This window comes from Corythoichthys intestinalis, chromosome 2 (assembly GCF_030265065.1).
Source record: "Corythoichthys intestinalis isolate RoL2023-P3 chromosome 2, ASM3026506v1, whole genome shotgun sequence".
Classification (NCBI taxonomy): domain Eukaryota; kingdom Metazoa; phylum Chordata; class Actinopteri; order Syngnathiformes; family Syngnathidae; genus Corythoichthys; species Corythoichthys intestinalis.
In genome coordinates, this window is record NC_080396.1 from 49455834 (window position 1) to 49479026 (window position 23193).

The window sequence follows — 23193 nt, forward strand, 5'->3', positions numbered from 1 at the left end:
GATTATTGAACTTCTGCAGGTCATGACCGAAACAACAAGATCTTGGCTACAAAAGGCCGAAACGACTTTCCTCCGCAGAGTGTCTGAGCTCTTCTATAAAGATAGGGTAAGAAGCTCAGTCATCCAGGAGGGGCTCGGAGTAGAGCCGCTGCTCCTCCGTATTGAGAGCAGCCAGATGAGGTAGTTTGGGTATCTGATTAGGATGACTCCTGGACGCCTTCCTAGTGAGGTGTTCCGTGCAAGTCACACTGGGACGAGGCCTCATGCTCCACCCAGAAAACACTGGAGAGACTATGTCTCTCGGATGGTCTGAAAACGCCTAGCAACCTTCTTCAAAGAATTGGGCGAAGTGGCTGGGTGTCTGGGGTTTCCTGCCAGACCTCGGATAAGTGGGAGAAATTGGATGGATATAGGATTTGAAGTGCACCTTATAGTTAAAAAAATATGGAATGTGACTAACTGGCAACCAGTCCATTGTTTGTCTGCATGCACCTTTTTGTAAAATTTTTGTGGACCGGAGAATTCCTTGCCCCAAGCCACCCATGATTGACAGCTCAAGAGGGTTGGGCCCTGCTCAAAGAGGAAGCGTGTACGTGTGTGTTAGTTTAATATCCAAACAGGAAAACAGGAAGTCACTGAAAAGACAAGGTGAGCTGATCTTTGAGCCCAGATAGCTGACAGTTGCCACGTTTACATGGAGCCAAATATTCCAATTACAATCGGAATATTTGTTCAAACCGAATAAATGTGTTCCATATAAACACCTCATTCGGAATGAACAGGCCCAAACCGAATGGAATTTCATTCCGATTCACAGGGGTGGAATATTCCTTTTCCCAAACCGATTAGAAGTAAAATTATATCATGTAAACAGGGAAGCGGAATGGTGGCAGGTTGCGTTCTTTCTGCACATGCTCCGTACTGACGTGGTGACGTCACTTGGTGACGTAAGTAACGTCACTTGCAACATGGCTTCCAAGCACACGCACAGCGCACCCACACAACTTTTTAAATGAACGGCGTGTCATTCTGAAGTTTTGTTTCCACTCGAAAAGTTCAAACAGCAGCTGATCTGACGATCGATCTCCATGTTTTGCAACGTGACGCTTTGTTTTGATTAATCTGCGCATGTCAGACGGCAGTTGTCAAACGTCCTTTCGGAATAAAGGCAGTCACATGTAAACGCTGGATCGGAATAGATGAAGTGACATGTAAACAGTTGATGTGAAATTTCCATTCGGAATGATTTGAATCGGTATGAATAAAAGTCAGCATGTAAACGTGGCTAGTGACAGACATGTACTTCTGGGTGAACACTCATACATGCTTACAAGACTTGTAAAAAAAAAAAAAAAAAACTTCTACACATATATACGGGTAGTCCCCGGGTTACGACATACCCAACTTACGTGATTTTGACTTCACGACGCTGGCTTTCATCCTCCATTTTGTCTGCAGTCGTTTTTTGTTTTTTTTTAAATCGCGTAACATTGTCTCGTCTGTCTTTTTACGCTTTTTTTTTTTTTTACTTTATTAATATGACCCATAATACATGTTTTGGATAGTTATTTTGAGATTTAGGGGTACTTAAAGGGTTAATTCCAATTTACGCAGAAATTCAGGTTATGATGCCAGCATAGGAACGGAACTCGGGGACCACCTGTACTTATATATAAGTTTATATAGATATTCACTCATATCTGTAATTGGCTAGCAACCAGTTCAGCGTGTACCCCACCACCTGCCCACAGTTAGCCGGGATAGGCTTCAGCACCCCCGGGACTCTCATGAGAATAAGCTGTACAGAAGAACGGGGAAGGAAATATTTTTTTTAAAAAAAGAGGCAAGAGAGGGTTTTTTTTTGCATCCAATTTAAAGGCCTGATTTTTATTTTCTTAGTTCTGTATTATCGACAATATTTCTATATAAAGTTTCTATATAGCCTATAGATATTATACAATATTACATGATTGTAAAAAAAAACAATAAACATGACTCCCTTTATGATCCTGACACAAAGCAAGTGCTGCTAAAATACCAAAGAATTTTCTATATTAAAAAAACACAAAAATATCAGAAATATTCATGAAAAGTTCTAACCGCTCAGCGGGACAATGCGAAAGGAAATGTTTGTTAGCAGCCGGCTAGCATTAGTACAAAATTTACAAATGAACGCGTTTTTGTCGGACAGCTAACTGCTTGTTAACGAGTGGAGTAAACAAATGAAATGACAACCAACACAAGCGTTTGATCCCCAAAATATTTTTACCAGCAACAGAATGGTGAAGAAAACTAAATCAACTGAAACGACAGTCTAAGTAGAAATCGGGACGCCTCTTGCCGTGACAGCTGGTTGGTCTTGTGGCTAGTTTTGTCTTAAGGCCTTTTCACACTTCTTTTTGCACAGTGCAGCAAGTCTTTGAAAAACCTATTGACTATGTACAGTATGTGGTGGTAAAAGGGCTGGTCCAATAGCAGAGGACTAGGCGGTGTGATTTTGTGCTATTTTTCCTGACTCACAAGTACTCACAAGTAACGGCATAAGGACAAAGGAGAAAACCTTAATAATTGTGCTTTCTTAGGATTTCCCGAACTTCTAGACGCACGAAAATGGTCTTTCAAAATCCTCCCTGCTCAGTCTAAGTGATATATATCTATAAGTGAATCAAACTAACAAGTGCAAGTGTGAAAAGGCCTTTAGAGTGTTTGTTAATCAGACAACTGACACACAAGTACAGCATTCCTACTCATACCCATGGAAGTCCAGAAATTACAAAATGATCTAAAAAATGTCCAATCAAAAATATCATTAAAACAAATTTCAATTTACCTCCAAGTGGTACCTAACAAGTTTATGAGTTGTTAGCAACAACTCACAATCTGTTAAAATCCAAGCTAAACAAAACAGCAATGCTATAGCATCGTCACACTAATATACTGTAGCTAGGTGGACAGTGTATTTGTAAAGTGTTCACTTTTTCATTGAAAGACTTGGGAGACAAATCAGGGAGACATTACAGATGAAAACCTGCCTCAGAGTGCTTAAGATTTCAGAGTCGCAACTTTCCCAAAAGCTTTTTTTAATTGACATTATGGAGTGAGGTATGTAGAAATTAAAGGAAAAAAAAGAATTTATTCTATTTTGGGACTAGTCCTTCACATAAAAAATGGAAAAAGTGAAGCACTTAGAATACTTTTCGGACCACCGTAGGTTTGAATAATCACTTTCATTGTTCAATGTACATTACATATACAGGAGGGGCAATAACAAGGTTACCATAGTGACAGCGGGGATGGCGTAGTTACCACTGTGATACAGAAAACGTAGGTTGATCAGAGGTCGTCATCCATGCTACTCGTCCTGCTGCTGCAGCGTGACGCCCCACATGACAACATGGGGTCTGCGCCACCCGCGGGTGACATCAGGCCACTGTCCTCCATCAGAATGTCTCCAAAGTCATCTAGCGCCGCGAAACCCGTGTCGTTTAACAGGTCTGAAGAGAAGCCATCGGTGCCACCATTAAGTTCATTCAGATCCGCCAAGCCGAGCATATCTGACGATGGCGTGACAGTGCCCTTGGTCGCCGTGGAGAGGAAGGCTCGCGAGTCGGTCGTGGCACTCTCCATACAAGAATAAGGAACGCCATGGAGGCTTGCCTGTAGTTCTAATTCCTGAAAGTAACAAACTTGTGAGCATTTGCGTAGTTGACCAACTACGTACAAGTATGCAGCGACGACCTGTATGCGCAGCATCAGAGTTCTGTTGGTGTGCTCCAATCTCTTGTGTCTTTCTTCCATGTCACGAGCTCGTTGTTGTTCCTTCTGAAGTCTTCGGATGTAATCCACCGAAGCCTTCAGGATGCTTCCTTTGTTCCACCTGGCATCCCTATCCAATCAAAGCCCTGTTAGAGCACGTGATACGACGAGCGATGATCAATGAGATCTGCACGTGAATGTGTTCACTGACGGGTCGGGCGTCTTGGGGACGAGCGCGCCTAGTTCTTTGATGCGGTCATTGATGTTGAAGCGTCGTCGCCTCTCGACTGGAAAACAAAAACTGCTATTTAACTAGCTGGTCAACTAGATTTAGGACCTTGTTAGTCTGAAACTCACTGAGGTTGTGATTGTCCTTCTTCTGCCGCTCCTTCATCAGTGTTTTGGCATCAACTTCTGCTGCAACATTAACATCATCAATAATATTATTGTTGTGTATACTTCCTGCTTTAAATTGTGACTAGGTGAAAATGCAAAAAACAAATCAAAACCCAAGATTATTACACAACAGTTTGATGATTTTAAATCAGTGTTGTATGTATTTCATTTTTTTATGTCTTTCTGGAATTGACTTTATTTCTCATAAACTTTAAACAGTTTTTTTTCAACAAACGTTTTCCCAGAGTTAAATCTGTGGAAGTTGACATCGCTATTTTCATTTGTTTTTTACATCTCTACTTTGCCTATTTCCACAGAAGAAAAGATTTTTTGGACATGAGAGGTCGAGTTTCACTCAACAGGAAGTAAGAAGTGATGACCATGTCAAATTCTTGCCTAGGGAAGCATTTGTGCTGACTTATCAAAGTCAAGGAAATGCAGTTTCTGTACCAGTAAAGGAATGGGGAGAGTTTAAACTTTGTCAACAGCCAATCAGCTGCATGATTTACTCTATCAAACTATGAATCAATTTTTTGAAAGCTGAAGAAACAATTGGCTCGTTCTGTTCTGTAATAAGCCCATTAAAGCATTTAAAAGTAGCGTTTGTTATATCAATTTAGCTGTTTTTAGTAGGCGAAATAATTATACATAAATTATATACTGTGTAGTTCAAATAAAAAATAAAAATTATTATCTTGTCACCAAAAGAATAAAAACATAAAACTGCACATTATTCAATAACACAGCATATTTTGTATATTTATCTTATGAAGCAATCCATTGATTTTCTAATCTCATCTCGAAGAATGACCCAACTGTCCATGGCAGGGGTAGCCAACCCTGGTCCTCAAGAGCCGCCATCCAGCCTGTTTTCCATGTCTCCCTCCTCCAACACACCTGAATCAAACTATCAGGACTGTTATCAGGCAACTGCAGAGCTTGCTGATGAGCTGATCATTTGATTCAGGTGTGTTGGCGGAGGGAGACATGGAAAACAAGCTGGATTGCGGCTCTCGAGGACCAGGGTTGGCCACGCCTGGTCCATGGAAACAGCAAAGGACAGCAACTCACTGTTTGGCTCCTGTTTGACTGTGAGCAGATCAGCAGGGCAGCTGTTGCTAATGGTGACAGACGGCGTGGTTTTTCCGCCACTCTCTCCATAGACATCCACCATGTTTCCCGTCGCTGCCACCGGCAGCTGGAACGACCAATCAGAACACATAGGCCACCACCGTGAGCTTTAAAAAGTTTAAAAAGTCCAAGACAGTCAACGAGTGACACAAACCCCATGTCGACAATTCTAACATTAATTCCACAATCTAATCCTGCAAGCAGTAAAACTAATCTGTGCAAACACTTTACCTTTTGACTTTGACATGATGGTGCGTGAAACTAGCCAGCCTAGTTTCCAAATCATTAGCTGAGGAACGTGGTGTGGTGCTGCTTATGTCACCCAATGCCATTGTTTTGCAACAGTAGGATTGAATAGCAGAAGGACTCACTAAAATAAGTTTTTTAAGAAATTAGCAGATTACAATCACTCCAGAAATACAGGTATAGCTAAACAAACCTTTAAAAAGTAATTTTTCTATTGCCGCACTCAAATCAAGGTTAAGTTAAAACTCTTCTAGAGCTAAACAAACATGTGATGCTAAAGGCTAAGCTCATAAAATCAATAACTGACAGAAAACCTTCCATGAATTCTCAAATAAAGTAAGAGTCGGCTTCAGCGACTTCTGCTTTCCTTACTCATGGATCAAAGTTCAAATAAAAATTAACTTTGGTTAAAAGCAGAATAAGAATGTCTCCTTTGTGTGAACTACAAGAACAATGTTACCTCCGCTTTAAGTCTCCTCTTGTCATGTTCCTGCAAGAAAACTAAAATTCTCATTGCGTAGCATCAACATACGCACACAACTTGCAAACGTCCACTGTCCCGAGACACATAGGCATTCACACGAGTAAAGCAGCTGGACTGATTTTGTCTGTTTCTCTTCAGTGACGTTTAAAAAACAAACAAAAAAACTGCCCTTTATAAGAAAGCCCTAATACTTCCCTCAGCAGCAGGAAGAGGAGGGCGTGAGATCTGTGTAAGCAGCAAAAGAGAAGAAAGGAGGCAGAAAAATGCTGCCTCATCGATTTTTTCCTGCTTCGTCTTTATAATCTCACTCTCACACACATACAGAAAACAGTGAGAGGAGTGAGCAGGGAGTTACCGTGGTGGCGAGCTGATTCCTCGAGTCAAGCAGCGTCAAAAAGTCATCACTCAGGCTGGACTCTAGGCTGATGATGTCATCAATAACCGTTTCTTCCATCTGAAATACCCAATCAGAGCATATTTTCACTCTTTGTTGTTTCAATAGCTGTGTGTGGACTGTTGACTTCTCAGAGTAACTGACATGAAAGACATCCACGTACACTTTTTAGCTACATATGCACGTTATACTGTATTTGTAGTGGGGCCCAGGTGCCCAGAAGACCGTTAACAGGTGTGAAATCTTGCTTTCTGCCATGAATAGGAAGGAGGAGCACCAATTAATTAAAATGGACATTTTAAATTCGGTAGATCAAACTGAAATCCAAACATAATTAACTGTGTAATGATAAATAGAAACTGTATTAGTATACATACTTAATAGTAACGGTAATGTATTTCAAAGACCAAGTCTGTGTGTGGTATTACAGGGTTTCTGCAGGTTTCCTCAGGTTAAATTTAAAACTTTTAAAAACCTAATTCAGACCATTTTTTAAAAACCTGATACCCACTTCACAGCCATATCGACAAAAATTAACACATTTTTCTATTTTTCGAAAGTGGAAGTGTGGAATGCTTGCAGGATGTAAGAATGCAGCATATTGAATAAGCGGGGGCCTAGCTGGTTAGTGTTAGCTGCTGCTGCTTTGCTTACATTAGCAGCTTGTTGGCTGGCTTTAGCTTCTGTCTCTTCAGGCTCGTGAGCAGCTGGCTGGTTTAAACAGGCAGATGAAAAACGTCGGCAATGGAGGGAGTTTGTTTCTTTCCTCTCATGGAGGTTATGTGCTTGGATGATTTAGCATGGGACTCTAGCGCCTTCATGCCCATTGTACCCAGCTGAATTTTTTGCATACGATGCAAAAAGTCTCAAACACACTGCTAGCCTCTGGTTTGACCCAAAGGCAGGACGCCAGGACGGGATTAATAATTGTATCAATCGGAACGGGACGTGAATGAAAGTCAACGGGAGCGTGCAGGAGCAGGAGTGACAACGATCTGTATAATAATAGTGATATTTTTCAGCTGATCGCACAGCACACCATATTGAAGAAGCAGCCATACTTGTAGATGTCTTTTAGTAAGCCAACGCTGTTTTGACTTGGGTTAGCAAAGCAGAAGAACTACACAATAAGCCATCATTGCTTGGAATCGACGATTTTGACCCATGGCTGCGTTGTGTTCTCAATGATTGGCTCCTCCGCCCTGTTTATTTATTTAGGCTACATTTTTTAATCAAAATGACAAATGACACATTTGAGGAGAAATGAGACACAGACAAGTTACATAAAGTTTAAGACCCAGATATGAAAATTCAATACTTTTTCTGGTATTATTTCCATTTACATAAATTCAATGCTTTTAAGACTTTTTAGGACCCTGAGGGAACCCTGAGTATTAAATTCAGATATCTACACTTACAAATGATCGTCTAAATAATTTTTGCAGCTAGTCATAGGCTGCACATATCTGTAGAAAAGCAACATATATGTAGGGAAAAAAATGAGATACACAGTTGGTGAGTTTGCAGAAAGTGAATTACAAAAATGTAGGGGATAGCATCATACTTAAAAAAAAAAAATATATATATATATATATATATATTGCATATAAGGCACACTTAAAATTTCCCAAAAATTGACAGTGCACTTTATAATCCAGTGCGCCATATGTGTGAATTCTGGTTGTTGTTAATGACCTCAAACCTACTTTATTGGAGCATAACTGCATTATACTGCCCCATTAAAGTGCTTAAGACATATTTACCATTCATCAAACCCATGAATAAAAATAAGAAAATACTAAATTAATGAATTTAAAAACTAGAAATTATAAAAAAGTTAAAGAACAAATGACAAATGTATTCAATTTGATGCACCTTAGAATCAGCAGTGTTGTCACGAACACGTTACTAAGTAAGACGTTACTGTAATATGTTAACTTTTTTTCTGTAACGAGCAATCTAACGCATTCATTTTTCCACACCAGTAATCTGATTAGTTTCCTTAGTTAGAGGTTGTGCATTACTATTTTGTTATTGCCTCATAACGTATGTAGAATGAAGATTACTGCAGTCACGTACGAAGTTAATTTTGAATAGAAATGTTGCACTTGAGTTTGGGAGTGACATCACATGTCACGTTTTATCATCGGAGGGCAAAAAAAAAAACGGGTTACATGTATTATCATGCTGCGTGAGCGCTGAGAGTCTGTGTCCAACACAACATAGCCTAGCTACCTTGTCAGGACGCGAACAATGAAAGAAGCAGGAGATATACCACGAAGAGCTGCATTCGCTCACAGGAAATACAGCCATTACTTCACATTTTTGTCCAGTAAAGATGACAAAAATATCTCCGTGCGCTGCAAACTTTGCGCCAGCTCAAAAACACTGTCGACCGCTAAAAACTCCACATCCAATTCAAGGATTCAAAAACTGTTGATGACCCTGAAACAAAAGTCAAAAGTTTGGACACACCTCATCGTTTGTGCGTTTTCTATATTTTCACTACTATTTACATTGTAAATTCTCACTGAAGACACCAAAACTATGAACGAACATGTGAAATTATGTATACTGCAAAAACGGGGAAATAACTGAAAACATGTTTTATATTCTACTTTCTTCAAAGTATCCACTCTTGCTTTTATTACTTTTTTGCACACTTTTAGCACTCTTTCGATGAGCTTTAAGATATAGACACCTAAAAAGGTTTTCACTTTACAGGTATGGCTTATCAGGGTTAGTGAGTGGAATTTGTTGCCTTTTCAATGGGGTTGTGACTTGTGGCCATCATTTGTATTGCGTAAATGAGGTGTGTCCAAACTTTTGGCCTGTACTGTATAAAAATACATCTTTACACTGTTCGTGTTCAATCCTCGGTTCAAGCTCAGTTGTTGTTGAAGTTTTTGAAAGCTTAGGTTTAAAGAAATTCTTAATATCCATCTTGCCTCCTCAGCTGTAGTTTTGGCTAAGCAAAGCAAAGGACTGTCTCTAAGGTGCTGGTCACATGATCTGTTCGAAAAATAAGTTGGACCAATTATGAAATACTTTAGAGGATTCTTGTTCATTTCATTCATTTTTGTTGTTTGCTTTATTGCTTTATAACTTTTATGGACAACATTTTAACGGCTAGGTGTATTTTTTAAAGGGGAAGTTCAGAAGTTTTTACTTTAGGCTTAATCTTTGAGATAGCTGGGGTTCAATTAGTCGTTGGGAGTTCAACAAATTCTATGTGGTTTGTCAGTTATTTGTTAGTTTCAGGGCTCTGGAGTGGCTAAGCTAGCGCGAGTCAATGCTGGTTGAAATCAACTCCATCGACTAAGTAACCCCCCGATAACTCGAAGATTAAACCTTAAGTGAAAAATTCTGATTTTCCCCTTTAAATTCAATTATTGGAAAGTCAATTACATGCGATGAAATTTTTCTGTTGTCATTCTTCTATTGAGGCAGCAAAGCAGAAAAATTGTTAAAATAAAACCGATATATTACTTTTAAAGTAACTTGGTTCCTTTGATAATAAAGTAATCAGTAAAATAGATTACTTTTTGGAGGTGTAATCAGTAGTTAAATTACTTTTTCAAGTAATCTGTGACAACACTGATAAACAGGTGCATGTGATATATGACAATCTCATTAATTGCTTGTGAGTTTTATAATACATTGCGCCTTATACTCTGAAAAATCCGGTAACGTGCTGACGAATGAGCTCAAACACAAACAATTAACTCAGCATTACCTCCAATTTAGGGCTGCTAAGAGCATGCTGGTTACTGGGGGAGGAGATCGACGACGTTCCGGAAGCATTATGACTGGCGGGCCTGACCGAGGTGGAAAGGTACCGTCGGACCTGTTGCTTCTGCGCCTGTTGGATGTGGTACCTCGTTGGATTTTCCAGGTGGGTCTGCACCTGAGGGGTGGTTAGTGATCAGCAGGGGAGAGACAATGAAAACAACAAAACAGAGACGCCTCAGAGTCGGAAGTAAGCCTTTTTTAGCGGGTTTCAAGTTACTTTGTCACAATTCAAGCAGGTCCAACTGAGTCACCATTATATTTCAAGCAAATTAAGTGTAGTTGTTGAGTTAATTATCGAGGGTTGATTGAATATTTGCTTGATTGATTGAATATTTGCTTGTGCTCATACACACCTAATACATACATAATACATATTGCCATATTTTTTCTTATTGATATAACCAGTAAATGATTATTGCTTGCTATACTAGGTTGTAGTATAATGTTTAAGTATTACAAAGAGTAAAGAGGGCCAGGATGACAACTGCCTTGCTTCATGGCCGCAACATTGCGTAACTAGACCTTCTAGGACATCTTCAGCATCTTACGTCTAGACTTTCGTCTAAACTTTCGAGAACAATTTTCCATTCGAGGACATCTTCCATGGCCGAAGCATTGCATAACTGAAGTGTCTGGGTCATTCTGACCACTTTACCTGTGCCCTTGCTTACACACGAGTATTTAGCTAGTTCCACCTACATGCTCACACATAGCCAATCAAAATCACATGGGTGTCTCCAGCTTGCTTTCCCCCTCCCTTTAGGGCGGCACCCTTCTGTGTTAGGACAAACCCCTAATGAAAAGAGCAAGGAGGTTTTTTTCCTTAGATCAATTTTGGTGACTATACAGCGTAATCTAGCATTTCTCTGTCTAGTCCCTCTTTGCTCTCCTTGGCAAAGAAAACTGAGTGTCTTCTCTCCTTATTTTTGGGTAATTTTACAAATGTCTACCTAAGGGTCTATTTTTGAACTTGACAAAAGAGATTGCTTGTGTTAAGCAAATCATAAGACAGGTAATATCACCTTGCTCACTTACAACATTTTAGCCACTTAGCACTCAGTATTAGTACTTCTGTAACACAATTACAAGAACATGGTTGGTGTTCATCTTTCAAAGAGGCTTTACTTGTCTAGTACTTTGTTTTCTCAATTTGACAAAATGAAACTCATTTTATATGTAACCTGTTACTGGTGAGCAGAACTGGGAATTAACAATAGATGAAATGGGATGTTGTATTTATTGTAACCCTCACTATTTTTAGCTGCAACACTTGCATACTGCCATTTTATGTTTCCTGATTGTGTCAAAAATATAATCATTGAATCTGATTGTAATAATCTTCAATGTTGAAGATGTTTTCAGGCGGCCGTCTCAAGTAAATGTCAAGTTGAGTCTTTCAAAGTTAAATAGTTAATTAAAATGCCAAATCTTCAAATTGGCCTTAAAGTCTCCAACCTCTGGTTCGTACCTTCAACACCTCTACTGGGACCTGAGCAGGGGGTCCGCAGGAGGGCGCGCTGACACAGACAGGGGACGACGACGAGGCAGTGGGCAGACGCAGAAGTTGCTGCGCTTCCTTCTGCTCCTCCTCCAGAGCCTGCTGTCGCATCAGATCCTGACGCATTAAGACCCTGAGGAACCAAATGGCATCAGTATCGGGCATCAGTATCGGACATCAGTGGTCACTACTGGGCCGTGAGACCATACTTTTACCTGGAGGGCATAGCGACTGCCACTGAGGAGGACGACAAGGATGAGGATGAGGAAGTGTTCGCTGAAGCACTGAGAAGAGATCACAAAACTCAAATGTCATCATATTTTTGCCCACTCTGCAACACTGTGAGTTCAAAAACAGCTAACACCACTAGCAGTGAATGTAGTCATCAGAATGTCTACAAGACCCCCAGGCATTTGTCACACACGTGGTCACACACACATACAGTGCCTTGCAAAAGTATTCGGCCCCCTTGAATCTTGCAACCTTTCGCCACATTTCAGGCTTCAAACATAAAGATATGAAATTTAATTTTTTTTGTCAAGAATCAACAACAAGTGGGACACAATCGTGAAGTGGAACAACATTGATTGGATAATTTAAACTTTTTTAACAAATAAAAAACTGAAAAGTGGGGCGTGCAATATTATTCGGCCCCTTTACTTTCAGTGCAGCAAACTCACTCCAGAAGTTCAGTGAGGATCTCTAAATGATCCAATGTTGTCCTAAATGACCGATGATGATAAATAGAATCCACCTGTGTGTAATCAAGTCTCCGTATAAATGCACCTGCTCTGTGATAGTCTCAGGGTTCTGTTTAAAGTGCAGAGAGCATTATGAAAACCAAGGAACACACCAGGCAGGTCCGAGATACTGTTGTGGAGAAGTTTAAAGCCGGATTTGGATAAAAAAAGATTTCCCAAGCTTTAAACATCTCAAGGAGCACTGTGCAAGCCATCATATTGAAATGGAAGGAGCATCAGACCACTGCAAATCTACCAAGACACGGCCGTCCTTCCAAACTTTCTTCTCAAACAAGGAGAAAACTGATCAGAGATGCAGCCAAGAGGCCCATGATCACTCTGGATGAACTGCAGAGATCTACAGCTGAGGTGAGAGAGTCTGTCCATAGGACAACAATCAGTTGTACACTGCACAAATCTGGCCTTTATGGAAGAGTGGCAAGAAGAAAGCCATTTCTCAAAGATATCCATAAAAAGTCTCGTTTAAAGTTTGCCACAAGCCACCTGGGAGACACACCAAACATGTGGAAGAAGGTGCTCTGGTCAGATGAAACCAAAATTGAACTTTTTGGCCACAATGCAAAACGATATGTTTGGCGTAAAAGCAACATAGCTCATCACCCTGAACACACCATCCCCACTGTCAAACATGTTGGTGGCAGCATCATGGTTTGGGCCTGCTTTTCTTCAGCAGGGACAGGGAAGATGGTTAAAATTGACGGGAAGATGGATGCAGCCAAATACAGGAACATTCTGGAAGAAAACCTGTTGGTATCTGCACAAGACCTGAGACTGGGACGGAGATTTATCTTCCAACAGGACAATGATCCAAAACATAAAGCCAAATCTACAATGGAATGGTTCAAAAATAAACGTATCCAGGTGTTAGAATGGCCAAGTCAAAGTCCAGACCTGAATCCAATGGAGAATCTGTGGAAAGAGCTGAAGACTGCTGTTCACAAACACTCTCCATCCAACCTCACTGAGCTCGAGCTGTTTTGCAAGGAAGAATGGGCAAGAATGTCAGTCTCTCGATGTGCAAAACTGATAGAAACATACCCCAAGCGACTTGCAGCTGTAATTGGAGCAAAAGGTGGCGCTACAAAGTATTAACGCAAGGGGGCCGAATAATATTGCACGCCCCACTTTTCAGTTTTTTATTTGTTAAAAAAGTTTAAATTATCCAATAAATTTTGTTCCACTTCACAATTGTGTCCCACTTGTTGTTGATTCTTGACAAAAAATTAAAATTTTATATCTTTATGTTTGAAGCCTGAAATGTGGCGAAAGGTTGCAAGGTTCAAGAGGGCCGAATACTTTTGCAAGGCACTGTATGTAGGTGCAGTTTAACAGATATTTTTCCAATTCAACATTAGTGGCCCACATCGAGAAATCACTGCCTGCTAAGAAACCAGTTGTATTGACCTTCTGAGTTTAATGCATTCACATGTACCAGTGTACCAATATGTACCAAACTATAGTGTTTTTAGAGCTAAATTCTTCTTTTCCGTTCGGCTCTACACTCCAGAAGTCACCACAACGAATCAGTTGTCTCCTTCTAACCCTGACCTCTGCATCCTCTGTTTTCACACCAATTACATGTCCTCTCAAGGTAAGACACGAAGTCCTCCATAAACCTCCTCTTTGGTCATCCTCTAGTTCTCTTGCATTGCATATGGAAATTCAGCATCCTTTTGCCAATATAATCACTATCCCTCCTCTGGACATGCCCAAACCATTCTCAGTCTGGCCTCTATCTACTGGACAGATTAAGATTTTTGTTTTGGGAATGACATTGCATTTGTGGATTATTATTATTTATGTTTTTAGCTCTTGAAAAAATTATTAAATATACATATTTTTTAAAATTAATAACCTGGTCCTTTTCACCCGATTCCAATCCTCTGAAAAATGGTCCGATCACGTGATCGGATCGGGGACATCCCTTGTAAATAAAGCTATTTTTGATCAATCAAATATTTCTTTGTAACATGATTTGTCGATCAATCAATCAATCAAATTTATTTCTGGAGCCCTTTATTCAGATGTGAACACCTGCAATTTATATATGCGCTCTCTAGGGTTGAAATCATGGTACCCTTTTATATTTTTTATTGTACACTTCTTATTAATGTTAGGGATGAAATGCCCTTTTTTACCTTGTGGGCAAGAGCTGTAGAAAATAGCTGTATGGAAAAATACACAGGTGTAGACGTCAGAGACATTACCTGCTATGGATGGGTTGACTCTTGATCTGGTAGAAGGTGTCACAGTCTGATGACACAAGGGTGTCCACTTCGATGTCAGCAACAATGCCAGACTCCACCCTGAGTGCCCAAACACAATTAGATGCCTAATGGTGTTACTGGATTTATAGTTCCTGAGTAATAATCTAACGTTACTGTATCAAAACCGAAAATCACCACTCTTCAGGCTTTATTTTCATGACTACTACACTGTAAAAGTCTGTGATGGCTTGTTACATTATGAGGGTAGATTGCGCCATTGTCTATTGGTATAAAAAAGTCTACTTCATTCACCCCCGATGAAAGCGGCTCTGTTCATTCCCTTAAATGTGGAGGAGTCACGTCTCACATGGAGACATTCCTGTACGAAAAAGTATGCAGTCCATAAGCAGAGCACTGTAACAAGCTTGGCTAGTGTGCCAACAGACAATTAACGCAAGTACCCCCATCAAATGAGGGTAAATAGGGGAGGGGTGTCTGTGTTATTACCATCCCAGTGCTGTGTCTCTCCGTCACTCGAAAGAAAAAAACAGCAACAAAATCTAACAGGAATGTCTGTGCATTTCAGCTGAGTCACTTCCTAGTTCCTACATCCCACCAGAAAGACCCCTCCTCCCGTTTCTCAAAAGTTTCCATTAGGGACTCACACTGCGGAATTTGGGACATACAAAATTCCAGATCTTATTAGATGAATTTGTTTTTCCTGTTGACACAGAATTATTTTTTTTTCAGTCATTTCAGTTGTGTTGTTTTTTTTCTTTTTTTTTTTCTCTAGTACACAGTATAGTTTGTACTGTACTTTGTTACCAGTTATGTGTCTATTTTATAGTCATTTATGGCAATAATTTTAAACTACAATGTGTGCCTATGTAAAGCACTTTGGGCATTGTAACAATGTAGATAAATGCGCTATACAGTATAAGTACTCTCCATTTACCATATGGTACATTGCTGTACATCAGGGCATCCCCAAACTACGGCCCGCGGGCCAGATACGGCCCGCCTCCACATTTGGTCCGGCCCCCTGAACAATATACAGTACTGTGCAAAAGTTTTAGGCAGGTGTGAAAAAATGATGTAAACTAAGAATGCTTTCAAAAATATAAACAATGATTGTTTATTTTTATCAATTCACAAAATGCAAAGTGAGTGAACAAAAGAAAAATCCCAAATTTATTCTGCAGCATGACAACGACCCCAAACATACAGCCAATGTCATTAAGAACTATCTTCAGCGTAAAGAAGAACAAGAAGTCCTGGAAGTGATAGTATGGATTTCATGAAGCGACAGAAGGATTTGAGGAAGCCTACATCCACAGAATATCTGTGGTTAGTTCTCCAAGATGTTTGGAACAACCTACCAGCCGAGTTCCTTCAAAAACTGTGTGCAAGTGTACCTAGAAGAATCGATGCTGTTTTGAAGGCAAAGGGTGGTCACACCAAATATTGATTTGATTTAGATTTCTCTTCTGTTCATTCACTGCATTTTGTTAATTGATGAAAATAAACTATTAACACTTCCATTTTTGTAAGCATTCTTAGTTTACAGCATTTTTTCACACCTGCCTAAAACTTTTGCACAGTACTGTATATATATATTTTTTCAATAGTGTTATTTAATTCCTGGCTTTTTCTGTGAAGAAAAGAAGGGTTATTTGGTTATTATCTATTTAATTAATAGTGTTATTATTAAATTATATTATTATTGTTATTAGGGTTGTTCCGATCATGTTTTTTTGCTCCCGATCCGCTCCCGATCGTTTTAGTTTGAGTATCTGCCGATCCCGATATTTCCCGATCTGATTGCTTTTTTTTGCTCCCGATTCAATTCCAATCATTCCCGATCATTTTTCCCGATCATATACATTGGCAATGCATTAATAAAAAAATGAATAAAACTCGGACAAATATATACATTCAACATGTAGTACATAAGTACTGTATTTGTTTATTATGACAATAAATCCTCAAGATGGCATTTACATTATTAACATTCTTTCTGTGAGAGGGATCCACGGATAGAAAGACTTGTGACTTTGTATATTGTAACTAAATATTGCCATCTAGTGTATTTGTTGAGCTTTCAGTAAATGATACTGTGGCCATCCCAAATGCATGATGGGAAGTGGAACCATGACTGTGCAACGTGCTACCAATTGCTATATCTTCTCTACGTTGGGAAATAACATAAGGGGTTAAGACAATGATCAATTGCCATCTTGCTTCCCCACATTGCTTCCCATGATATTTCTAATCATAGGGAGAGGGATTGCAAGGCTTTTGCCAATTAATAAAAGGCTCCAAAGGCTGCCAAAGTTCACTCTACTCATTTTGCGCCGCCTTTTATCTCTCCATATACATAAAACGGCTTCATTACAGATTGAGCGCGACAATGAGTGAGAGGGTCATGCAGCGTTTGCATTAATTGCGTTAAATATTATAACATGACACATTTTTTAAAAAATTAATTGCCGTCGTTATCGGGATAAATTTGATAACCCTACCTTAAGCCTATACTAAAGACTCTGGATGAGTGTAACATATTATGTCTATGACGTTAAATACGATTAGAAAATGATTTAATTAAAAAATATATATATATATTTTAAAAAGGCATGGCCGATATTTTTTTGCCGAGTCCGATACTTTGAAAATGACGTAATCGGACTCGATCGATCGGGATGCCGACCGATCAGGACATCTCTAATTGTTATTATTATTATTTTATTTACTTTTGTTCCGTGAAGAATCCAGAAAGGGTTATTTGATTGTGGCTTTCTGGAAAAACAATAAATTTTTACATTTAGGCACTCCTGCAATCGTCACACCTTTCATGTTACAAACTGACCCCGGCCCCTCATCAGAGAAGGGAAAAGTTATGTGGCCCTCACAGGAAAAAGTTTGGGGACCCTTGCTGTACATTATGTGATGCAGAAATCATCCAATTTCACATAAGTGTGTCAAACGTTTTTTGTTTACAACTAAATAAATTGTGGTCTTGTCAGTTTTAAAAAAGCAATGTCTAAATTAATTATTGGACTGGACTCTAGTACAAAACATATTCTTTACTATCTTCCAGATGACTGCCATCAAGGTGCATAGCTGTATACACACACGCACAATCTGTGAGCGCATAGGTTTGCTAATTGATCTTGTATGACTCATGCTTGAAGAAAGCAAAGAGGATCAAGAGTTCCCTGACCTTCATCCCCTTAATCATTGTAATTCATTGGAAGGAAAAACAAAGTACATATACTTAGTAACAGTACTAACTGGTAAGCAGAGTTGGGAAAGTTCATTTTTCACACATACGTAAGTCCAACGTTCAGTTTATAATTTTTAAAATAAACTACTTCAGTTCATAGGTCGTTTATTTTGAAATACATACAGTGCCTTGCAAAAGTATACGGCCCCCTTGAACCTTGCAACCTTTCGCCACATTTCAGGCTTCAAACATAAAGATATATAATTTTAATTTTTTGTCAAGAATCAACAACAAGTGGGACACAATCGTGAAGTGGAACAAAATTTATTGGATAATTTAAACTTTTTTAACAAATAAAAAACTGAAAAGTGGGGCGTGCAATATTATTCGGCCCCCTTGCATTAATACTTTGTAGCGCCACCTTTTGCTCCAATTACAGCTGCAAGTCGCTTGGGGTATGTTTCTATCAGTTTTGCACATCGAGAGACTGAAATTCTTGCCCATTCTTCCTTGCAAAACAGCTCGAGCTCAGTGAGGTTGGATGGAGAGTGTTTGTGAACAGCAGTCTTCAGCTCTTTCCACAGATTCTCCATTGGATTCAGGTCTGGACTTTGACTTGGCCATTCTAACACCTGGATACGTTTATTTTTGAACCATTCCATTGTAGATTTGGCTTTATGTTTTGGATCATTGTCCTGTTGGAAGATAAACCTCCGTCCCAGTCTCAGGTCTTGTGCAGATACCAACAGGTTTTCTTCCAGAATGTTCCTGTATTTGGCTGCATCCATCTTCCCGTCAATTTTAACCATCTTCCCTGTCCCTGCTGAAGAAAAGCAGGCCCAAACCATGATGCTGCCACCACCATGTTTGACAGTGGGGATGGTGTGTTCAGGGTGATGAGCTGTGTTGCTTTTACGCCAAACATATCGTTTTGCATTGTGGCCAAAAAGTTCAATTTTGGTTTCATCTGACCAGAGCACCTTCTTCCACATGTTTGGTGTGTCTCCCAGGTGGCTTGTGGCAAACTTTAAACGAGACTTTTTATGGATATCTTTGAGAAATGGCTTTCTTCTTGCCACTCTTCCATAAAGGCCAGATTTGTGCATTGTACGACTGATTGTTGTCCTATGGACAGACTCTCTCATCTCAGCTGTAGATCTCTGCAGTTCATCCAGAGTGATCATGGGCCTCTTGGCTGCATCTCTGATCAGTTTTCTCCTTGTTTGAGAAGGAAGTTTGGAAGGAGACTATCACAGAGCAGGTGCATTTATACGGAGACTTGATTACACACAGGTGGATTCTATTTATCATCATCGGTCATTTAGGACAACATTGGGTCATTCAGAGATCCTCACTGAATTTCTGGAGTGAGTTTGCTGCACTGAAAGTAAAGGGGCCGAATAATATCGCACGCCCCACTTTTCAGTTTTTTATTTGTTAAAAAAGCTTAAATTAGCCAATAAATTTTGTTCCACTTCACGATTGTGTCCCACTTGTTGTTGATTCTTGACAAAAAATTAAAATTTTATATCTTTATGTTTGAAGACTGAAATGTGGCGAAAGGTTGCAAGGTTCAAGGGGGCCGAATACTTTTGCAAGGCACTGTAAGTTCATTGTTCCAAAAACGATACTAGTTCATAATATTTGTTGCCAAAATGTGTTGCTGGAAATTCTTTCCGACCTATAATCAGAATGCATTTTTGCCCCAAAATCTCGAAAATATTAGTTAAAAAAAACTGACACTCTTCAAAGAAAAAGCTGCCATCTAAAATACGCTCATTGGCACAAGAAGGAACTCGTTCACAAATATGTTCAAAAAACAAACATGGTGCATTCACATTCACCTGAAATATGAATTACTTGAACTTGCGTTTATTGAACGAGGTACAAAACTTCTCTTTAAATATTATTGTTCTAAGTATTTGGCTCTCTGACAACTTTGACTCCTTACTTTTGAAAACAAATAGATGGTTTTTTACCTACTTATGTCAAAATATACAGGTTATACTTTGTTCAATATAAAAAATAACTGCTGAAGGGTTTGTTAAGTCAACCACAATTGAGACGGATAGTGACAGATTGAGATCAAGGGCAGCAGTGACATGGAACACTCAAGTATTTTAAATACCGTGTAAAGTGACAAAAAATATGGCTTGTAAATTTGACACATCTCAGAGAAGAGTAATGTTAACAAGCCTGACAAATTCCATTCCATCCATTTGCGGGACTGTGTGTGGGCAAGTCATCTGAAGTTGACCTTCAACTATCATTTCATTTTCAAGAGGCAGAGTGATGCACATGCTCCAACAGGCCACGGAGTCTGGTGGCCACGCCATGATTTTTCCTTCTTTTACCACTTATGAAATTTAATAATCGTTACAAACACACCACACATTAATTCACATGGTCTATTTTCTGGGTTTGGGTTAGGGTCTGACTCATAAATGAGCTCATTTATGAGTCAGTACTCATTTTCTCTGTTTTAACTAGAAAAGGGGGAGTAAGCATTTTCTTTCTTTCATCTAAATATGCGTGCATGGAGTGGAACAATCTACTTCATTGGTCGCCAGTGTCTCTGAAATATCAGTCAGTATCACACTCATAGCTTTGTTTTGAGACTAGCTTTGGCTTCAGTAGCTTTGCTGAAAGCATTTTGGATTATCCACCTTTAGAAAATGAAATGTTTGCACATTTGTCATTAGCCAACAACTTTGCAAAAATTTAGAACACAGAAAAAGAGCTAAAACTGTAACATTTTAGCTCTCAATGACACTCTTTTATGAAGAGGTCATGCAGTAAATGTAGAAGATGCCTTGGATTTCATCGTCTTGTTTATTGCAAGCTTAGTGCTCCTTGCCCTGCTATTTTGTTCAAGTTAAAAAAGCATTTTAAATGAGATTTTTCACAACTACGCACTAGTCTTTATCATCATGTGAATGAAGGAATGACAATGATTAAGAATAACTCTTGTGCATCTCCAAAAGGGTGCTGCTTTAGTTTTGATTGGGGAGATTACTGAAGTGAAGAAATGAGTGAGTACATTACTAACCATTATTAACACGGGTCTGTAGAGAGTTTTGCACTATTGCCCCAGTTGTCCTTAAAAGAATCGCCGGTTTTGACAATAATTCACCCATCTAATTCCATAAACCTCCATAAATCAAACAATTTAAAATACACCTACGTATAATCATACGCAGGTATAATATTGTATGATATTGTTTTACTTCGGCTCCAAAATAATGACAATGCCCATCTTACCACTTTCAGTTTCCCATTACATCACAAACTTTAACATAGTTTTTAATAGGAGTGGGAACCTCTAGGTACCTCACAATATGATACGATTTGCGATACAAAGCTCATGAGAACGATGATCTGACGATATGGCGATACAATGAACATCTATACACTGATCAAGAAATCATTCTAAGATGTTCTACAAACAACTAATTAACAGAAAAACAAGCTTCTGCTGTGAATTGGAATGAGTTCATCACTAGTAGACGTCCAATCCTTTTGAACTGGAAGGGTGGCAGCGAAAGAACAGTCGTTCATTCGCTGCCATCCCTTCCACTTCAAACGGATTGAACGTCTATGGCCGTCAGTGGCACCCAATGCCAGGCAATGAGGTAATTTGGGGCCATTTAAAATCATTTACCTGTTGATTTTCAGTTACTTCCTGTTGATTTTGGGGTATTTTTATGGGTCACTTGCTGTTTATTTTGAGTTACGGAACAGGAAGTGACCTGGGAATCAGCCAAATGAATAGGCAGTGACTCAAACTCAACAGTAAATGACATGTAAATGCCCTAAAATGAATAGCAAGTGACCTGTAAATGCCCCGAAAATTGGACCGAATGACTGTGAATGCTCTGGTTTTGAATGAACGAACGTAGCGGTCTAAATGGGTTGGGCGTCGAGCACCGTCAATGGCAGCCTTAGAGTTAACTGAGATACTATTATGGTGTAAGATTTTGGTAGTAACTTGTTGGTTTTTTTAACATTGACACCTTTTTAAAACGATAACTCGATTCTTGTTAGGAGCATATGGATAACCTTTTGGGATACAAAGTATCACGATGTATCACCATTTCGATAGTTTGTCTCACCCCTAGTTTTTAATCATCACCCAAACTCCATCCACAACCAATTTCAAGTTAACTCAATCGTAAATCAGTTCAGAGTGGAAAAACACTGTTTCCAGATAGCCTACAAGATTTTTCGGCTTCAACACTTTACTTCGGCGCACAAACATACACACCCCTTTTCTTTTGGGTCATCGGAACCCCTTATAAACGAAATATTTTGAATAGAATCAATCAATCAATACAACTTCCGGGTGCGCCTAAAGCCGGAGGAACAAATAACGGTGACTCACTGTAGCACGTTAAGACTTTCAGCAGAATCCAGAATAACAAAAACGGTCTGCGGCTCGAGACCACCCCGGCACTGGCCTCCGCTCGTTTCCCGGTCAGGACTGACGGAGGACATTTCTCCAGCGGTACTGAAAATGCCGAAATTCCAGGACGATCGAGATGAACACAAACGAAATTGGCTTTTTTTCCCAGCAGCCACCGCACCCACACTGACACACATACAAGCATCCGCAGCTGCAAGCGGACACATTGAACACAGAGAGCGGGGCTTTCTTCTTGCTACAGTTCAGCCGTTCACAAAACACAAACTATTGACTGGTAGCTGTTTATATTTCGAGTTCTGAATATGATTAAAAATGGGACAACTGTGACCCAGTTGCAGGCGAAATATTAATAAATTTGAATGGGAAGCGCATCCTGGATTTCTAGTTATTGCAGTTCTATGCTAAAAAGGGTGGGCCTAAAGAAAGGGCTGATCGTCTTCGAACCAATAAAAGCGGAGGTTTGAAGTACACCAGCCAATTAGCTTCTGTTCAAACCTCTCGTTCAATCTGCTACTATTCTCTGGCTTGGCGGACATCTTGTTTGTTTTCGTCTCACAGTGGGACAGAGTGGGCGTTTCGGGGAAAATCCAAGGTGACGTGGAACAGAAAAGCACATTATATTAGGAAAGGTACTTTGATTAAAGATTATGAAAAAGGAGGCCTTAGAGCTATTGATGTTGATTGTATTAATGGTACTATTAAAATTAATTGGTTGTGGTCCTTTTTGAAAAACCAGGACAAAATATGGTTTCACATCCCAAACTACATTCTTAACCAGTTGGGAGGTATTGAATTCTTTTTGAGATGTGATTTTGACCTTAAAAAATTCCCATTAAACTATCGATGTACCACCAACAGGTTCTGCTGTATTGGAGAATGATC

At 39.5% G+C, this 23193-nt stretch overlaps 1 protein-coding gene across 2 annotated transcripts; it reads right to left on the minus strand.

The window, feature by feature from the left end:
* Positions 1-49: 49 nt before the first annotated feature.
* tfe3a (transcription factor binding to IGHM enhancer 3a) lies at positions 50-22713 on the minus strand. 2 transcript variants are annotated; one of them, XM_057829975.1, is made up of 11 exons: positions 22270-22713; positions 14666-14764; positions 11913-11981; positions 11668-11830; positions 10144-10314; positions 6369-6467; positions 5224-5350; positions 4114-4170; positions 3968-4043; positions 3739-3886; positions 50-3672 (listed from the first exon to the last, which is right to left on the minus strand). In XM_057829975.1, the coding sequence occupies exons 1-11, from the start codon at positions 22515-22517 to the stop codon at positions 3334-3336; spliced, it is 1596 nt and encodes a 531-aa protein (XP_057685958.1). In that variant the 5' UTR covers positions 22518-22713; the 3' UTR covers positions 50-3333. The 2 variants fall into 2 exon arrangements, with proteins under 2 accessions (XP_057685958.1, XP_057685957.1); XM_057829974.1 differs by having other exon boundaries at positions 52-3672; positions 4114-4173.
* Between the last annotated feature and the right edge of the window lie 480 nt (positions 22714-23193).